The sequence below is a fragment of the Oncorhynchus mykiss genome, chromosome 16, assembly GCF_057628025.1.
Source record: "Oncorhynchus mykiss isolate SJ-2025 chromosome 16, ASM5762802v1, whole genome shotgun sequence".
Lineage (NCBI taxonomy): Eukaryota > Metazoa > Chordata > Actinopteri > Salmoniformes > Salmonidae > Oncorhynchus > Oncorhynchus mykiss.
The window spans coordinates 36,978,343-36,999,029 of NC_143037.1; the positions used below are offsets into that span (position 1 = coordinate 36,978,343).

General features: G+C 44.7%; 1 protein-coding gene across 7 annotated transcripts in view; it reads right to left on the reverse strand.

Annotated features, from left to right (window-relative positions):
- Nucleotides 1–20,687, reverse strand: part of LOC110491865 (tyrosine-protein phosphatase non-receptor type 11) — a 113,196-nt gene that overhangs the window by 15,248 nt on the left and 77,261 nt on the right. For 4 of the 7 annotated variants that reach the window (XM_021565688.3, XM_021565689.3, XM_021565687.3 and 1 more), the window contains exons 10-15: nucleotides 19,853–19,984; nucleotides 10,205–10,359; nucleotides 9,871–9,938; nucleotides 9,385–9,536; nucleotides 8,878–8,981; nucleotides 8,591–8,718 (exon numbers count right to left, since the gene is read on the reverse strand). In XM_021565688.3, coding sequence (XP_021421363.3) covers nucleotides 8,628–8,718; nucleotides 8,878–8,981; nucleotides 9,385–9,536; nucleotides 9,871–9,938; nucleotides 10,205–10,359; nucleotides 19,853–19,984 — 702 coding nt within the window. In that variant the 3' untranslated portion in view covers nucleotides 8,591–8,627. Of the gene's footprint in view, nucleotides 1–8,590; nucleotides 8,719–8,877; nucleotides 8,982–9,384; nucleotides 9,537–9,870; nucleotides 9,939–10,204; nucleotides 10,360–15,598; nucleotides 17,921–18,033; nucleotides 18,149–18,367; nucleotides 18,571–19,471; nucleotides 19,985–20,687 lie in introns of those variants that run through there. The other 3 variants (XR_016487235.1, XR_016487234.1, XM_090202601.1) reach the window with 2 other exon arrangements.

The following is a 20,687-nucleotide window of genomic DNA, read 5'->3' on the forward strand; positions in this document are numbered from 1 at the left end:
CACTCTTACAAAATAGGGTTCTTTGGGGTTCTACATAGAACATTTAGGTTCTTCAAATTAAATTGTATTTGTCACATGCGCCGAATGCAACGTGTGTAGACCTTACAGTGAAATGCTTACTTAATTACTCTAACCAACAATGCAGTTTTAAGAAAATACCTCAAAATGTATGAGCTAAGAATAACATATATTTAAAGATCAGCAGTAAATAACAAGAGCAGTAAATAACTATATACAGGGGGTACCGGTACAGAGTCAATGTGTCAATGTGCGGGGGCACCGGTGTCGAGGTAATTATGTACATGTAGGTAGGGGGGGAGGGCAATGTAAATAGTATTGGTAGCCATTTGATTAGCTGTTCTGGAGTCTTATGTTGGAGTCTAGGGTTTCTGGAATAATGGTGTTGATGTGACCCATGACCAGCCTTTCAAAGCATTTCATGGCTACAGATGTATAGTCAATTGGGCAGGTTACCTTTGCTTTCTTGGGCACAGGGACTATGGTGGTCTGCTTGAAACATGTTGGTATTACAGACTCAGGCAGGGAGAGTTTGAACATGTCAGTGAAGGCACTTGCCAGTTGGTCAGCGCATGCTCGGAGTAACCGTCCTGGTAATCTGTCTGGCCCAGCGGCCTTGTGAATGTTGACCTGTTTAAAGGTCTTACTCACACTCACGGAGAGCGTGATCACAGTCATCCAGAACAGCTGATGAACTTATGCATGTTTCAGTGTTACTTGCCTTGAAGCGAGCATGGAAGTGATTTAGCTGGTCTGGTAGGCCAGTGTCACTGGGCAGCTCTCGGCTGTGCTTCCCTATGTAGTCAGTAATAGTTTGCAAACCCTGCCACATCCAACGAGCCTGTGCAGTACAATTCGATCTTAGTCCTGTATTGACACTTTGCCTTGTTTGATGGTTCGTCGGAGGGCAATGCGGGATTTATTATAAGCTTCTGAGTCCCACTCCTTGAAAGCGGCAGCTTTACCCTTTAGCGAATGTTGCCTGTAATCCATAGCTTCTGGTTGGGGTGTGTACGTACGGTCACTGCGGGGACGACGTCCTGGATGAACTTATTGATAAAGCCAGTGACTGATGTGGAGTACTCCTCAATGCAATCGGAAGAATACCGGAACATATTCCATCATCTGCATCTGCTTCATCTGACCACTTTTTTTTATAGACTGAGTCACTGGTGCTTCCTGCCTTAATTTTGGCTTGAAAGCAGGTCAGGAGTTATGGTCAGATTTGCCAAATGGAGGGCGAGGGAGAGCTTTGTATGCGTCTCTGTGTGTGGAGTAAAGGTGGTCTAGAATTGTTTTCCCTCTGGTTGCACATTTAACATGCTGATAAAAATTAGGTAAAACTGATTGAAGTTTCCCTGCATTAAAGTCCCCGGCCACTAGGAGCGCCACCTCTGGATGAGCGTTTTCCTGTTTGCTTTTTGCGGAATACAGCTCGTTGAGTGTGGCTTTAGTGCCAGCCTCGGTCAGTGGTGGTATGTAGACAGCTACAAAAAATACAGATGAAAATTCTAGGTAGTTAGTGTGGTCTACAGCTTATCATGAGATACTCTAACTCAGGTGAGCAAAACCTTGAGACTTCCTTAGATATCGTGCACCAGCTATTGTTTACAAATATGCATAGGTCCCCGCGCGTGTCTTACCAGAGGCTGCTACACTGTCGATAGAGTGTATAACCCGCCAGCTTGTATGTTCTTAACTTCTCTAGCATAGGGCATTTAGCATTTTACATTTTGGATGAAAAGCATGCCCAAATTCAACTGCCTGCTACTCATCCCCAGAAGATAAGATATGCATATTATTAGGATTTGGATAGAAAACACGCTGAAGTTTCTAAAACTGTTTGAATCATGTCTGTGAGTATAACAGAGCTTATGTAGCAGGCGAAACCCTGAGGACAAACCATTCAGATTTCTTTTTTTTTTGAGGTCACTCTCTTTTCAATGGGTTTTCATTGAGAATCCAGATTTCAAAGGGACTTGCTTGCAATTCCTACCACTTCCACTGGATGTCACCAGTCTTTAGAAATTGGATGAGGGTTTTCCTTTGTGTAATGAAGAAGAAGCCCTGTTCAAAACGAGGGTCACTTCATGTGTACTGTTTAATAGAGGCGCATGAAAAGAAAGCTAGCGTCAGTTTGTTTTCTTCCTGTATTGAACACATATCATCCCGTCTTCAATTTGATTGATTATTTACTTTAAAAAATACCTAAAGTTGTATTACAAAAATAGCTTGAAATGTTTTGGCAAAGTTTACAGGTAACTTTTGAGATATTTTGTAGTCACATGGCGCAAGTTGGAACCAGTGTTTTTCTGGATCAAACGTGCTAAATAAATGGACATTTTGGATATACAGTGGGGCAAAAAAGTATTTAGTCAGCCACCAATTGTGCAAGTTCTCCCACTTAAAAAGATGAGAGAGGCCTGTCATTTTCATCACAGGTACACTTCAACTATGACAGACAAAATGAGGGTAAACAATCCAGAAAATCACATTGTAGGATTTTTTATGAATTTATTTGCAAATTATGGTGGAAAATAAAAATTTGGTCAATAACAAAAGTTTATCTCAATACTTTGTTATATACCCTTTGTTGGCAATGACAGAGGTCAAACGTTTTCTGTAAGTCTTCACAATGTTTTCACACACTGTTGCTGGTATTTTGGCCATTCCTCCATGCAGATCACCTCTAGAGCAGTGATGTTTTGGGACTGTTGCTGGGCAACACAGACTTTCAACTCCTTCCAAAGATTTTCTATGGGGTTGAGATCTGGAGACTGGCTAGGCCACTCCAGGACCTTGAAATGCTTCTTACGAAGCCACTCCTTCGTTGCCCGGATGTTGTGTTTCGGATCATTGTCATGCTGAAAGACCCAGCCACGGTTCATCTCACGATACATGGCCCCATCCATTCTTTAATTAACACGGATCAGTCGTCCTGGTCCCTTTGCAGAAAAACAGCCCCAAAGCATGATGTTTCCACCCCCATGCTTCACAGTAGGTATGGTGTTCTTTGGATGCAACTCAGCATTCTTTGTCCTCCAAACACAACAGGTTGAGTTTTTACCAAAAAGTTATATTTTGGTTTCATCTGACCATATGACATTCTCCCAATCTTCTTCTGGATCATCCAAATGCTCTCTAGCAAACTTCAGACGGGCCTGGACATGTACTGGCTTAAGCAGGGGGACACGTCTGGCACTGCAGGATTTGAGTCCCTGGCGGCGTAGTGTGTTACTGATGGTAGGCTTTGTTACTTTGGTCCCAGCTCTCTGCAGGTCATTCACTAGGTCCCCCCCGTGTGGTTCTGGGATTTTTGCTCACCGTTCTTGTGATCATTTTGACCCCACGGCGTGAGATCTTGCGTGGATACCCAGATCGAGGGAGATTATCAGTGGTCTTGTATGTCTTCCATTTCCTAATAATTGCTCCCACAGTTGATTTCTTCAAACCAAGCTGCTTACCTATTGCAGATTCAGTCTTCCCAGCCTGGTGCAGGTCTACAATTTTGTTTCTGGTGTCCTTTGACAGCTCTTTGGTCTTGGCCATAGTGGAGTTTGGAGTGTGACTGTTTGAGGTTGTGGACAGGTGTCTTTTATACTGACAACAAGTTCAGGTGCCATTAATACAGGTAATGAGTGGAAGGACAGAGGAGCCTCTTAAAGTAGAAGTTATAATTGGTGGCTGACTAAATACTTTTTTGCCCCACTGTATATACAGTGCCTTGCGAAAGTATTCGGCCCCCTTGAACTTTGCGACCTTTTGCCACATTTCAGGCTTCAAACATAAAGATATAAAACTGTATTTTTTTTGTGAAGAATCAACAACAAGTGGGACACAATCATGAAGTGGAACGACATTAATTGGATATTTCAAACTTTTTTAACAAATCAAAAACTGAAAAATTGGGCGTGCAAAATTATTCAGCCCCTTTACTTTCAGTGCAGCAAACTCTCTCCAGAAGTTCAGTGAGGATCTCTGAATGATCCAATGTTGACCTAAATGACTAATGATGATAAATACAATCCACCTGTGTGTAATCAAGTCTCCGTATAAATGCACCTGCACTGTGATAGTCTCAGAGGTCCGTCAAAAGCGCAGAGAGCATCATGAAGAACAAGGAACACACCAGGCAGGTCCGAGATACTGTTGTGAAGAAGTTTAAAGCCGGATTTGGATACAAAAAGATTTCCCAAGCTTTAAACGTCCCAAGGAGCACTGTGCAAGCGATAATATTGAAATGGAAGGAGTATCAGACCACTGCAAATCTACCAAGACCTGGCCGTCCCTCTAAACTTTCAGCTCATACAAGGAGAAGACTGATCAGAGATGCAGCCAAGAGGCCCATGATCACTCTGGATGAACTGCAGAGATCTACAGCTGAGGTGGGAGACTCTGTCCATAGGACAACAATCAGTCGTATATTGCACAAATCTGGCCTTTATGGAAGAGTGGCAAGAAGAAAGCCATTTCTTAAAGATATCCATAAAAAGTGTTGTTTAAAGTTTGCCACAAGCCACCTGGGAGACACACCAAACATGTGGAAGAAGGTGCTCTGGTCAGATGAAACCAAAATGGAACTTTTTGGCAACAATGCAAAACGTTATGTTTGGCGTAAAAGCAACACAGCTGAACACACCATCCCCACTGTCAAACATGGTGGTGGCAGCATCATGGTTTGGGCCTGCTTTTCTTCAGCAGGGACAGGGAAGATGGTTAAAATTGATGGGAAGATGGATGGAGCCAAATACAGGACCATTCTGGAAGAAAACCTGATGGAGTCTGCAAAAGACCTGAGACTGGGACGGAGATTTGTCTTCCAACAAGACAATGATCCAAAACATAAAGCAAAATCTACAATGGAATGGTTAAAAAATAAACATATCCAGGTGTTAGAATGGCCAAGTCAAAGTCCAGACCTGAATCCAATCGAGAATCTGTGGAAAGAACTGAAAACTGCTGTTCACAAATGCTCTCCATCCAACCTCACTGAGCTCGAGCTGTTTTGCAAGGAGGAATGGGAAAAAATGTCAGTCTCTCGATGTGCAAAACTGATAGAGACATACCCCAAGCGACTTACAGCTGTAATCACAGCAAAAGGTGGCGCTACAAAGTATTAACTTAAGGGGGCTGAATAATTTTGCACGCCCAATTTTTCAGTTTTTGATTTGTTAAAAAAGTTTGAAATATCCAATAAATGTTGTTCCACTACATGATTGTGTCCCACTTGTTGTTGATTCTTCACAAAAAAAATACAGTTTTATATCTTTATGTTTGAAGCCTGAAATGTGGCAAAAGGTCGCAAAGTTCAAGGGGGCCGAATACTTTCGCAAGGCACTGTATATATATATATATATACACACACACTACTACTACTGGTGGAACCATGTCTTGTCTTATGCAGCTGTATGACCCAATGGGTGAATAAACTTGGTTAAAGCTTTACTAATCGTCCGTGAGTTTTACTTGGTTCATTTAGAACTGGTAACCATAATGTTTGACATTGTCTTACATTGTCTGTTGATGATGTCAATGACAATAAATTAATAAAATTATGCTGGTATTCTTTTGTCCATTATTTAGTTGTTTATTCAATTATATTCTTAGCTCAAAATATCACTATTTAATAGTAGTAGCCATAATTCATTAATGGCACCACGCAGGGTTCTATATGGAACCATTTTGGTTAATTTATTTAACTACGCAAGTCAGTTAATTAAGAATTTTTTAAAAATGTTTACCTTATGAACAAATTTTTATTTACGATGATGGCCTAATGGGGAACAGTGGGTTAACTGCCTTTTTCAGGAGCAGAACGACAGATTTTTACCTTGTCAGCTAGGGGATTCGATCCAACAACCTTTCAGGTTACTGGCCCAACGCTCTAACCACTAGGCTACCTGTCGTCTCAAAATTGATCGAATACATTTTTTTTCTCATCCATCTACACACAACAGGGAAGCATGTTTTTATAAATGTGTGCAAAAGTATTGAAAATGAAAAACACATATCTAATTCACATGTATTCACATGTATTCAGTGTAGAAGCACCTTTGGCAGAAATTACAGCTGTGAGACTTTCTAGGTAATGCAATTATGCAACATGTTCCCATTACTCTTTAAAAAATTCTTCAAGCTCTATCAAATTGGTTGTTGATCATTGCTTGACAACCATTTTCAGATTTAAGTCAAAACTGTAACTCGGCCACTCAGGAACACTAGGCTACATGCATGTCCCCAGTCCACCTGGCTGTGCTGCTGCTCCAGTTTCAACTGTTCTGCCTGCGGCTATGGAACCCTGACCTGTTCACCTGACGTGCTACCTGTCCCAGACCTGCTGTTTTCAACCCTCTAGAGACGGCAGGAGCAGTAGAGATACTCTGAATGATCGGCTATGAAAAGCCAACTGACATTTACTCCTGAGGTGCTGACTTGTTGCACCCTCGAAAACAACTGTGATTATTATTATTTGACCATTCTCGTCATCTATGAACATTTGAACATCTTGGCCATGTTCTGTTATAACCTCCACCCGGCACAGCCAGAAGAGGACTGGCCACCCCTCATAGCCTGGTTCCTCTCTTGGTTTCTTCCTAGGTTCTGGCTTTTCTAGGGAGTTTTTCCTAGCCACAGTGCTTCTACACCTGCATTGCTTGCTGTTTGTGGTTTTAGGCTGGGTTTCTGTACAGCACTTTGTAACATCAGCTGATGTAAGAAGGGCTTTATAAATACATTTGATTGATTGATGACAGCCTAACCCAGCCAAACACTAACCTGAATGACACTGGGCCAATTGTGCGCCGCCCCAAGGGACTCCCAATCACAGCCAGTTGTGATATATCCTCGAATCGAACCAGGGTCTGTAGTGACGCCTCTAGCACTGAGATGCAGTGCCTTAGACCGCTGCGCCATTCAGGCTCTTCATTGAAGAAGAGCCTCTAAGGTTCTGATCAAAGAACCCTATAAAAGGGTTATCCAGTATATATAACTTTATGGGTTCCATGAAGCAAGTAATAGAACTCTTTGGTTCTATAATCAAAAAATAATTCTAAGAGTGTAGAATTTTTTTCAGTTGTAGAGGGGTAAATCTGATTCAAATGTTGAGATTAACTATTCAGTTTAACTTCTATAACCCCCTGAACGTGACATCTTCTGTATGCTGTATTTTATGTTATGTAATCCGTTTTTATGACGCAAAGGACATTTATGTCAAAACAGACAATAAAATGCTTTCTTATCCATCTTATCGTAAAGGCTTCTTCGCCCATAATGATTATTCACTGGGGAGGCAGGTGCCATACATGTACCACAACCAGGTGGTTAGAGCGTCGGGGCAGGAACTGAAAGGTTGCTAGATCGAATCCCTGAGCTAACAAGGTAAAAATTTGCTGTTCTACCCCTGAACAAGGCAGTTAACCCACTGTTCCTAGGCTGTCATTGTAAATAAGAATTTGTTCTTATTTAAATATATATATATATATATATATATATATATATATATATATATATATATATATATATACACTGCTCAAAAAAATAAAGGGAACAATTAAACAACTTAACTCCAAGTCAATCACACTTCTGTGAAATCAAACTGTCCACTTAGGAAGCAACACTGATTGACAATACATTTCACATGCTGTTGTGCAAATGGAATAGACAGCAGGTGGAAATTATAGGCAATTAGCAAGACACCCCCAATAAAGGAGTTGTTCTGCAGGTGGGGACCACAGACCACTTCTCAGTTCCTATGCTTCCTGGCTGATGTTTTGGTGACTTTTGAATGCTGTCGGTGCTTTTACTCTAGTGGTAGCATGAGACGGAGTCTACAACCCACACAAGTGGCTCAGGAAGTGCAGCTCATCCAGGATGGCACATCAATGCGAGCTGTGGCAAGAAGGTTTGCTGTGTCTGTCAGCGTAGTGTCCAGAGCATGGAGGCGCTACCAGGAGACAGGCCAGTACATCAGGAGACGTGGAGGAGGCGGTAAAAGGGCAACAGCAGCAGGACCGCTACCTCATCAGGAACATGCCTAGGCGTTGTAGGGAGGTCATACAGGCACGTGGAGACCACACACACTACTGAGCCTCATTTTGACTTGACATTACATCAAAGTTGGATCAGCCTGTAGTGTGGTTTGCCACTTTAATTTTGAGTGTGACTCCAAATCCAGACCTCCATGGGTTGATAAATTTGATTTCCATTGATAATTTTTGTGTGATTTTGTTGTCAGCACATTAAACTATGTAAAGAAAAAAGTATTTAATAAGAATATTTCATTCATTCAGATCTAGAATATGTTCTTTTAGTGTTCCCATTATTTTTCTGAGCAGTGTATATTTCTATTACTAATTAAGCTGTTTATTTTGGTGCCTGTCGGCTGGTTATTAACACACTATATAAATCAAATAGAGGGATTTAAGAGTATATGGAGGAGTTGCTCAATAAAAAGTGATCAATTATTTATTTTAGAAAATAACAATAACACCACTTAAATATTGTTATAAGCACGTATGAGCCTTTATAATGCCATAACTAATAATTAAACGAGCCACCGTAACAGAGTACTCACAGAGAGGTTGAGAGAGGCAGAGGTCCGTGGCTGGACTTCACCTTCTGGTTTTACTGCTGCTCCCGGAGGTCTTTGGGTTCTTGATGTTTAAGTTCTCATACACGCTGGACGGGTTGTCATCCGTCACCCTGCATCACACAAACAAAACATGGTGAGCTGAAATTGTGTTTCATGTTCATTCAGACAATGTTCATTAGGTGTGGATGAAATAATATGAAGGAGATGGAGAGTAAAGCAGCATTTGTCTGTGAACTATGAGCAGTGTGTGTATTTGCAGGGCTACTCACACAGAGGAGGAGCGTGACACACAGGTCATGTTGGGTTTGGACCGGGCGTTGGTCATCTGGGGGTATTTGATATTGGAGTACTCCCTCTCCTTCGTTTTGTTCCTCTGCAAAGTGTCCACAAGAAGCCATGTTTTTAGAACTTGAAAAGGAAGATCAGTAAACATTGAGACAGGGTAGCTTATCGCGCACCTGGCCAACATGCTTGGCTTGTTGACTCCCTGAAATGTAGTACCCGTAACTCGGGTTCAACTTGATTGTTCCTTTGAATCAAGCTATTATAAAATGCTTGGGTCTCCAACTGTCAGGCAATAACTAATCTCCAGACAGTCCCTTTAGAGAATATGTACTGCAATACTGCTGTTGGTACGGTAGTTACTAGTACCTTTAGTAATAAACTCCTACTCGTCCACTGCTAATATACATTAACTGTGACTAAAAGGGCCACTTTTACTGATAGAATACTTCTACAATATTATCAAACTATTTCCACTACTGTTTGGTAGATACCTGCTCCTCCTCCAGTCTCTTCTGTGCCGTGTCAATGTACTGCTGGACGGCCATGTAGATGAACTTATACTGGGCCTCCGTCTGCACCATGCCTGACCGCTGCTGACGAACCCTCTGGATGGTCTTAGGGATGTCGATGTCACAGTCTAATCCTGAAACACACACACACACACACACACGAGCACGCACACAAACACACGTACAGACACAAGCACAAAGGTCAAAAGGGCAGCATATTTAGCACGGTTACACAGATTTGTCCCAAATCCTAATCTTTACTCCATGCAGAGCCATCCAAAAACACAGTATCACAGCCGTAACGCTTGGAAAGGACCGATATCAGAGCTGTAAAGGTTTGGACAGGACTGATAGAGCATTAACGCTTGGAAAGGACCGATATCAGAGCCGTAACGTTTGGCTAGGACTGATTTTATAGCGGTAACGTTTGGTTAGGACTGGTAACCATAATGTTTGACATTGTCTTACCTTGTCTGTTGATGATGTCAATCAGAATGTCAATGACAATTATGGTGCCTGTTCTCCCAATTCCTGCACTGGGGGAGGGGGGTCAAAGGAGACAATACCACTATATTACTACAATTAGGTGGCACTTTCATAACAGACATAGACCCAAACTGCAATTTCGCTAAAGTTACACTTACAAATATGACCAAATCTATAAGAAAGACAGTTGTGCTTTATACTAAAATGTGAAAATAAATCCTACTTTTTGGTCTGTTAAATTTATAGTATATCACAGATGCATGGTCAACTTTTGATGTATATAGTCCTAGAATACTAGACCCATAGTTATATATACCTGCAGTGGACCACAATTGGCCCGGTTTCTGGAATGGCGCTCTGCGTGCGGTTGACCTGCTCCAGGAAGCTGAGCACTCCCCCAGGCTCGTTGGGCACGCCATGGTCAGGCCAGCTCAGATACTGGTAGTGCCAGATATACCGCACCAGCTCCCTCTACAGATGGAGAGAGGTAGCATTACAGTTTACAGGCCTATTTCAGCAGTGTTCACCTGGGGAGGGGAAATTCAGTTACACACGAATAAATGGAACTTCCTTCCCTTTTTATGCACTTCTCTCTACATGTAGACTGACCTTGAATTTTGGGAAACGCATATATATATATCACTGTTCTAAACGCATGTTTCTGTCACTCCCTGATCTGTTTCATCTTTGCGACTGTCTCCATCCCCTTCCAGCTGTCACACCCTGATCTGTTTCACCTGTCTTTGTGACTGTCTCCATCTCCTTCCAGGCCCATCTTCCCCATTATCCCGTGTTCTCTGTTGGTCTGTTGCCAGTTCTTCTTGTTTGTTCAGGTCAACCAGCGTTTTGTGTCTAAGCTCCTGCTTTTTCTAGTCTCTCTTTTCTCGCCCTCTTGGTTTTGACAGTTGCCTGTCCTGACTCTGAGCACACCTGCCTGATCACTCTGCCTGCCGACCTGTACCTTTGCCCCAATCTGGATTGCCGACCTCTGCCTTACCCTGACCCTGCCTGCCATCCGGTACCATTGCCCGACCTCTGGTTTTCTGACCCCTACCTGTCTTGACCTGTGTATTGCCTGCCTCTATTAAACTATTGTTTATCCAACGTGGTCTGCATCTGGGTCTTCCCTTCATACTTGATAGTACGAACTGGCCATGACTGACCGAGCAGACCTGGGCCAGCTGCGCAACACCATATCCTCTCAAGGAGCCTCCATTGGTAGGCACGCGGAGTTGCTATGTGGGCTGATGGAGGGGGTCCAAACGTTGGCTAAGCGCCATGACCAGGCATTGGACATGCTGCGGGAGCAATTCCGCGGGTTGGCTGGGGGGGAGATCTGCCATGGTGGTAACCCTACCACCCCTCAGTAACTCCTTCTGGGAGCCCTGGTTACCTCCCCCGGAATGCCTAAATGGAAAGCCAAGCACCTGTCGGGCGTTTTTAGCTCAGAGTGTCCTCATTTTTGAGGTTCAGCCCTCCTCCTTCCCTTCGTTCATTCCAGAATAGCCTACCTCATAATGCTGATGTCTGGAAGGTCTCTCACCTGGGCTACCGCCGTATGGGAACAGCAGCCAACCATATGCATGAGCCTGGAGGGGTTCGTGGGAGAGGTGAGGAAGGTTCTTGATGCCCCGCTCTCCATGAGAGAAGCTGCCTGGAAGCTAAACCAGCCCCGGCAGGATGCCCACACAGTGGCCGACTATGTGGTGGATTTCCACACGTTGGCAGCAGAGAGTGCGTGGAACCCGTAAGTATTATTCGATATGTTCCTGCACGGCGTCTCGGGGGGGGGGGGTTAAGGACGACCTTGTGGCTCGGGAGTTGCCCACGGATCTAGACTCCCTCATTGCCTTGACCATTCACATCAATGGGCGATTGCAGGAACAATGCATGGAGAGAGAATTCGACGTCACTCGCACATCCAGGGATTCCACCTCGCCTCCGAGCCATCCCGGAAGTCCCCGACGGTCCCATGGCCAAGAGCACCCGAGGTTTCCGACCTTCCTCGAGATTCACCGAACAGGCCGGGGCACTGTTTCCCGAGCCAGTGCAACTAGGCAGAGCTGGGCTGTCACCAGCATAACGGCAACACAGGATCAGCACAAGGAGCTGTCTGTATTGTGGCACTTTTGGTCATTTTGTGTACTCGTGCCCGGTAAAGGACCATGCTCACCAAGGAGCGAGTACTCAGTTGGGCAATATGGGGAACTTTTCTGCTTCCCTTTTCATGTCATTCTGCTGTGGGGAAATCAGTCCAAATCTCTCCGGGTCCTCATTGACTCTGGAGCCGATGAGAGGCTTTTGGACACCGCACTGGCTTTCGAGCTGAACATCCTCACTCAGCCCCTCTCCATTCCCGTGGATGTTAGAGCGTTGGGCTGGCGTTCTACAGGTCGGGTCACCCATAACACCACTTCCATCAACCTACGTGTTTCAGGGAATCACAGCGAGACCAATCAGTTCCTACTCATCAACATTCCCCCAGATTCTCATGGTGTTGGTATTGTCCTGGTTCCAGCGACACAACCCACTCATCAACTGGTATACGGGTGCCATCATGGGCTGGAGTCCGTTCTGCCACGCCCATTATCTGAAGTTGGCACAACCTGCCCCGGGACGTCTTCCTGGTTCCAGATCTCTCCGCCTTCCCCGTGGAGTACCAGGACCTCCGGGAGGTGTTTAGCAAGTCCCGGGCCACTTCCCTTCCGACGCACCGCCCCTATGACTGTGGGATTGACCTTCTCCCTTGTGCCACACCGCCCTGGGGGCATCTATACTCGCTGTCTTGATCTGAAACCAAGGCTATGGAGGACTACATTGGGGACTCCCTAGCTAATGGATTTATCCGTCCTTCCTCCTCTCACACTGGCGCAGGGTTCTTCTTCGTGGAGAAGGACAAGCCTGTGCATTGACTACCGGGGACTCGATGACATCACTGTAAAGAACCGTTATCCGCTACCTCTCATTTCCTCGGCCTTAGAGCCGCTCCAGGGGGATACTGTGTTCTCCAAGTTGGATTTACCTAACGCCTACCACCTGGTGAGGATACGAGAGGGGGACGAGTGGAAGATTGCTTTACAACTCAGCCAGCGGCCACTACCAATATCTGGTCATGCCCTTTGGCCTCACCAACGCCCTTGCCGTGTTCCAGGCTCTGGAGAATGACGTTCTCCGCGACTTGCTGAACCGGTTCGTCTTTGTCTACATTGATGACATCCTCGTCTTCTGCCACTCCCCCCAAGAACATGTGCTCTATGTCCGGCAGGTTCCCCAGTTGTTCGTTAAGGTGGAAAGCATTCCCTTTCTGGACTACATCATCTCTGCTGGGGGTGTCAAGATGGATCCCAGAAGGTGAAAGCGGTGGTGGATTGGCCCCTGCCTACGTCCAGGTTGCAGCTGCAATGCTTCCTGGGGTTTTCCAACTTCTATCGCCGCTTTATCCGGGGTTACAGCACCCTGGCCTCCCCCCTGTATGCCCTCACCTCTACCAAGGTTCCGTTCACGTGGTCCACGGCTGCTGACCGGGCGTTCCGGGACCTTAAACATCACTTCACCACGGCTCCGATCCTGGTTCATCCGGAACCTTCCTGTCAGTTCGTGGTGGAGGCCGATGCTTCGGACTTTGGAGTGGGGGCTGTTCTGTACCAACGTTCTGCATGGGACTTTAAGCTGCATCCCTGCGCCTTCTTCTCCCACCGCCTCGCAGAAGAATTACGATGTGGGGACTCGGGAGCTTCTCACGGTGAAAATGGCATTGGAGGAATTGAGGCACTGGCTCGAAGGGGCATAGCATCCATACATTGTGTGGACCGACCACAAAAACCTGTTGTATCTCAGCACCGCTAAGCGCCTCAACTCCAGGCAGGCGAGATTGGCCCTGCTGTTTACCCGGTTCAACTTTTCCCTCTCCTATCGGCCGGAGTCCAAGAACATCAAGCCCGGATGCCCTGTCTTGCTGCTATAACCCTACAGCTTCCACCTTGTGCCTGGCGACGGAACTTAGCTGGGGTATCGGGAAGCAGGTCCGGGAGGCGCAGCGGTCCCAGCCGAAACCTGGGTGGGGCCCAGATAACCGGATGTTCGTACCTGACACAGTCCACTCTGCGGTCCTGGAGTGGGCCCATTCCTCCAGGCTTGCTTGCCACCTGTGCTCCCAGCGGACCCTGGCGTTTGTGTGACAATGCATTTGGTGGCCCACCATGGTTCCTGACGTCTCTGCATTCATCGCCGCTTGCACCATGTGTGCTCAGAACAAGACTCCTCAGCAAGTTCTGGCTGGCCTTCTGCAACCTCTGCTTGTCCCTCACCATCCTCGGTTCCACATATTCCTGGATTTCGTCACGGGTCTCCCTCTGTCTGAGGGCAACGCTGCCATCCTGATGGTGGTCGACCGGTTTTCCTAGGCCACCCAATTCATTCCTCTCCCCAAATTACCCTCAGCCAAGGCGACGGACCAGCTCATGGTGCAGCACGTCGTCTGGATCCATGGACTACACGGTCTCGGCCTACCGACGTCGGCATACCTTCTGCCCAGATGTTTGTCCACCTGTCGTCATATCTGGAGAGCCCGGTCGGTCCTCCTCAAGACCACCTCCAGGTGTCGACGACAAGCAGATCACAATCGGACCCCAGCATCGTCTCGGGCTCTTCCCCCACTTTATTGGCCCGTTTCCCAACTCTAAAATGATCAGTCCCTCTGATGTTCGTCTTCTCCAGTCCCGTATTCTTTGTATACACCCCACCTTTCATGTGTCCAGAGTCGAACCTATGTCTCACAGCCCTTTGTCTCCTGTTTCCAAGCCCACCCCTCTCCCCTGTCTCATTGACTGCCAACCGGCTTACACGGTGAGGCATCTCCTGAAGGTTCGACCTCGGGGCAGCGGATTCCAGTACTTGGTTGACTGGGAGGGCTATGGCCCAGAGAAGAGGTGCTGGGTCCCCGCCAGGGACATCTTGAAACCAGGCCTCATCACGGATTTTCAACGACTCCCCGTTCAACCAGGTAAGCGCCCAGGTAGGACGCCAGGTGGCACCCGAGAGGGGGTGGGTACTGTCACACCTGATCTGTTTCACCTGTCTTTGTGATTGTCTCCACCCCCCTCCAGGTGTCACCCATCTTCCCCATTATCCCCTGTGTATTTATACCTGTGTTCTGTGTTGGTCTGTTGCCAGTTTGTCTTGTTTGTTCGAGTCAGCCAGCATTGTCTCAGCTCCTGCTTTTTCTAGTCTCTCTTTTCTTGCCCTCCCGGTTTTGACCCTTGCCTGTCCTGACTCAGAGCCCGCCTGCCTGATCACTCTGCCTTACCCAGACCCTGCCTGCCGTCCGGTACCATTGCCCGACCTCTGGTTTTCTGACCCCTGCCTGTCTTGACCCCTGCCTGCCGGTCTGCATCTGGGTCTTCCCTTCATACCTGATATCAATATGTTGAAATTTAAGTCAAAATATACTATGCATTCAGAAAGTATTCCGACTCCTTTTTCCACATTTTGTTATGTTGCAGCCTTATTCTAAAATTGGTTTTCCTCCCTCATCAATCTACACACAATAGGGTTAGACATTTTAGAAAATGTATAACAAATAAACTGAAATTTCACATCTACAGTTATTCAGACCCTTTACTCTGTACTTTGTTGAAGCATCTTTGACAACTGTTTGAGTTGGCTTTGTAGTCCAGCACTTTGTATTTGAAATGATACAATGACCTTGAGGTTAAAGTGCAGACTGTCAACTTTAATTTGAGGGTATTTTCATCCATACAGGGTAAACATTTTAGAAATTAAATAACTTTTTGTTCATAGTCCCCCCCATTTTAGGGAACCAAAAGTATTGGGACTTAAATATGAAAAAAAGTATGTATTAAAGCAGTAACAATGTACGTATTTGGTCCCATATTCATAGCACGTGGTAACTACATCAAGCTTGTGACTACATATTTGTTGGATGCATTTGCTGGTTTGTTTTGGTTGTGTTTCAGATTAGTTGGTGCCCAACAGAAACTGTAAATAATGTGTCATGAGTCACTTGTATTGTAAATAAAACACTTCTACATTAATGTGGATGCTACACTGATTACAGACAATCCTGAATGAATCATGAATATTGTTGAGTGAGAAAGTTACAAACATCAAACCCCCAAGACATGCTAACATCTCACTCTGACAATATCAGGTGACAGTAGCATTTTTGGGGGTATGATATTTGGCGTCTAACTTTCTCACTCGTTATTCACGATTCTTCAGGATTATCTGTAATGATGTCAGCATCCACATTAATGTAGATTTGTTTAGAAACGTATTCTATTCTTATTTACAATAAAAGTCACATTTACCATTAATTTCTCTATGGCACAAAATAATCTGAAACAAAAACAGCATCCAACCAATTTGTAGAGTCTCAAGCTTGATAGTGTATCACTGGCCCAATACTTTTGGAGCTCACTGTATATATCATTTTATTAACTCAGTCGGGGTCTCAACTTAGTGTGGAGAATTAGAATAATAGAACACACAGGCTTCAATTTCAAAATGTGGTTGGGCGTCAGCAGCTTCTCTTATGTCAGTCTCTGACACTCACCCACACCCGCTAAATATGTTTTAATTGGTCAATTAGTTTAGCCAGCTATCTAAAATTGTAGTAATCGTGGTCGAATTACCGACCAGGTGGCCCCCATTAATTTTGTTAGTCACTCTCATATATTAGAAACAGCAAACATTCACTATAAAACTGCTAATTTTTCCCTCTGCTCTATAGCAAAATGTGAAACATTAAGAATGCCTCATTCTCTCTACACCCCATGACAAAGTGTAGAATTGCAGGAAAGTAAATATATATACATAAACACACACACACCTCGCTGCTGTCAATAAGGGGGCTGCTAAAATGTTTTGCTTGCAAGGTGGGGGGGAGTCCCCAACAACATGAGGCTAGGGCCAGCTCCGACTGCATGTGTTGCTACTGTATGTATGTCGGTACAGAGACCCACGATGCCACAGCATCCTCTCATGAGTTTAGATTTGTTGTGGCCCCCATCCCCTTCAAAGTTGCACAACCCTGTTTTAGCTAAATGAACAGAAAAAACAATTGAACACAAACCTCCTGTTCAAATAGGTAGGCCGCCCATTGGGTGTTTTCTGGGGTGGAATTAAATGTATTCAGTGCGCGCAATGGTGCCACACAAGCAAACCTGGTTCCAAGTCTGAATACCAACTACTGAGAAGTGCGTAGGAAAGGGGTACATTTCCTATGTCTGAATCGGGCCCTTATGACACGATGCAGAAAAAGGAACTCAATAAGGAACTGCACCTGCTGATCTGGCCTTGTTTTTTTGGCGCCTCAAGAAATGCTGGCGGCCATATCAGAAACCAAATGTGATTTGGGGTGTTTCTTGAGTGTGTCCTTGCCACCACCAAGACACACCCATCTGTGAGAACTTTGCCTGCAGCTGTTCCCCCCCCACTCAATAACCACAAACAAACCCCGGCAGCTGGAGTTCAATAACTACAGGCAGATGTATCAGGAGATGCCGGAGGAAACAGGTCAGTAGTCTTCAGAGTAATATGAGAAGAATGCAATTGTTGAATTTATGTAGATATTCTAAACAAAGTGTTTTGATAACTTTCAAATGTAGTTACAGATCCATGCAGAATAAACAACCCTTTAAATAATACAATATAAGCAGTGTTTTGCAAATACAGTATAACAAAATACACCTTTCATTGTCATTCCAAGCCGATACAGATACTGTGCCTATCTGCATTTTGTCTGGTGGTAATGGGGCTACCTTGGCTAACATGCCAGTGTACCTTCCTGTGTGGTGTCCCATATAAAACAGGAGTTCCTTGATCCTGGTGCAGAATACATAGAGTTTCTCCCTCCCCATACTGACTGATACCAGTCAACCCAATAATAAAAAAAGACAATACAAGTAAAGGTTGTAGTAAAAAATGTATGCAGAGTGCCAGGTCCATTTAGAGACATCAGACTTCATCACGTCATCTTGCAAGTCTCCATGTGCTGGCTCCATACATGTTTCTGTGAACACATACAGAGTCACTGTTCTATTACCAACGGGCAGTTTGTCAGATATCACCTATCTTAACACACATCTACCATGTTGAAGTTTGAATAGGTCATACTAAACCTACCTAATTCTTGTCTCCCCATCGACGACCATTGGTGAGGAGGCAAGAAGCAAGTTCTTTGCCAGTGCCCCATTGATGGGCATCGCAGCATTGATGAGCTCCTGACCCCTCAAAGATACTGGTCGGTCAAACATACAGAGCACTGATTAGATTATCAATGGTGGTTATGATTAGCTGTATTCACCTTTCTATTTCACCTCAGATATCATGATATGTGAAGTGAAATGGAATGGTAAACTCAGCGATCAGGCTTGTTCCACAAGGCTAAAGTTATGAAGGTGAATTGGGACAAAACTCAAACATGTTTTGACCTTTGACCAGGTAAAATGTCACCAACCTGATTCAAGTGTCCTCCCTGTTCCGTTTTATAGGAATGCTCACAGCGAGGGGCATGTCTGTGTGATGCTGAGGGTCCCCTTGCTGGTCTTCTCTATGTTGCATGTTCTGCTGCAAACTGGCAATCTCGCAAACAACTGCAGAAGGCAATCCTCATAAACAACGTACGTCCTCATCTTATGAGGTGGTGTTGACTGGGAGGGCCTGTGACAGGGTGATACAATAGACAGCCAAGTGGTAAATAGCATTTTGTTATAAAGGACAACGCTTTTTGATAATGCACTTCACAAAAATGACTGTACTATTTGTATCTGCTTGGCTGGGTAATTAACCTACTAGTTTATCAAACGGTATGTTTTAATAAAACTTTCCACATAACACATTGTTGATGAAGCCGTCTGTGTCATCAGGGCAGTACCTTGGGTCAATTTAGTTATAGATTGTCACTAGTTAACACAGCCACAAAGTCATAAACACTGCCTATTTCTACAATTTCTCTTATCCTAACCACACTGCGAACCTAAGAATCTAATTTTATTGGTCACATACACGCGTTTAGCAGATGTTATTGCTGGTGTAGAGAAATGCATGTGTTTCTAACTCCAACCAACAGTACAGAAATATCTAACAATTTCACAACACACATCTAAATTAAAGGAATAGAATTAAGAATATATATATTTGGACAAGCAATGTCAACCACCTTATGCCTAACCTTACATTAAACTCATTTTTGTTTTTAACCATTGTTATTCTAGTCCATTTGGACTTTGTGGCTGCGGTAACTAGTGGAACCCCTAATTCTATGCTTTACAGATGTAGACTGACTTGTAGGCTAACATTAGCTAGGTAGCCTTCCTCACTAACATTATCAAATGATAACGTGACATAACCAACAGTATCCAGACAATACACAGTAAACTAGTATGAGCTACGACCTAACTATGTTGTAATGAGGTAATTAGCTAGCTACTCTTAACGTTAGCTAAAACTTTTGCTAGCCTGCCTCGCTTCATCACAAGATAGCTACATAACATAATTTAAAATCGTTAGCTAAATTATAGCAGAGAGGTCATTATATTCCAGTGTCTCTGGTTATACTTACAATACTAGGGTCCTTCAGCAGGGCACGCAAACCATATAACATTGGCTGTGGAGACATGGTCAATCCGTACATGGCTTTTCAGTCAGCCGTCCTTTGAACGCGTTGGGGCAATGAAACACGGCCCCCCCCAGTCAATGAAGGGAGGCGAAGTGGGTGCAGGGGCGATTTGCACGTTGAGCTTTGCAAAGTAGTGCATTACTCAAATGTTACGGCGGTCACTCAGAAATGGCCTATGTAGTACCTGTTAATTATATATTAATTTATACAACCAGAAATAAACCTCCCCCCATCACAAGTGGCCTTAGTTGAGATGTAATTTACTGTGCTATACCAAATGGTACCAATTTTATAAAGATCCTTCTTAAATGTATGTGGTCTTACCCTGTCCAAACGCGTCACCTCCAATTCCCTTAGGATGTAGTCCTGAGCCGGACACTCCTCCACGTTCTTCACACTCACTTTCCCAAACTCCTTAGTGGCGTTGAGGTCGGGCCAGTAACGCACACACTTGTTCTGTCGAGGGAAAAGTGGAGCATTACACAATCTAGAAGGCCCTGCTTTTTTCCCAAGCACTTTTACGACCAGTTTAGCTGTCATACTATCCTGGTCATCCCGGAGATTGGCTGACAACAGCTGTTTTGGATTGGAGGAGGGGGGAGCCAAACAATGTATTGCTAGCCTCCTGAAGATCAGTTCTGATAAGCATCTATCTGTCCATACATGCACCCCATCCACTGATGTACTTCTAAACAGAGATGGTGTCAGTGGGCGACTTTAATCCTCATCCAAACAGAGATGGTGTCAGTAGGAGACTTGCATCCTCATCTAAACAGAGATGGTGTCAGTGGGAGACTTTCATCCTCATCTAAACAGAGATGGTGTCAGTGGGAGGCTTTAATCCTCATCTAAACAGAGATGGTGTCAGTGGGAGACTTTAATCCTCATCTAAACAGAGATGGTGTCAGTGGGAGACTTTCATCCTCATCTAAACAGAGACGGTGTCAGTGGGAGACTTTAATCCTCATCTAAACAGAGATGGTGTCAGTGGGAGACTTTAATCCTCATCTAAACAGAGATGGTGTCAGTGGGAGGCTTTAATCCTCATCTAAACAGAGATGGTGTCAGTGGGAGACTTTCATCCTCATCTAAACAGAGATGGTGTCAGTGGGATGCTTTAATCCTCATCTAAACAGAGATGGTGTCAGTGGGAGACTTT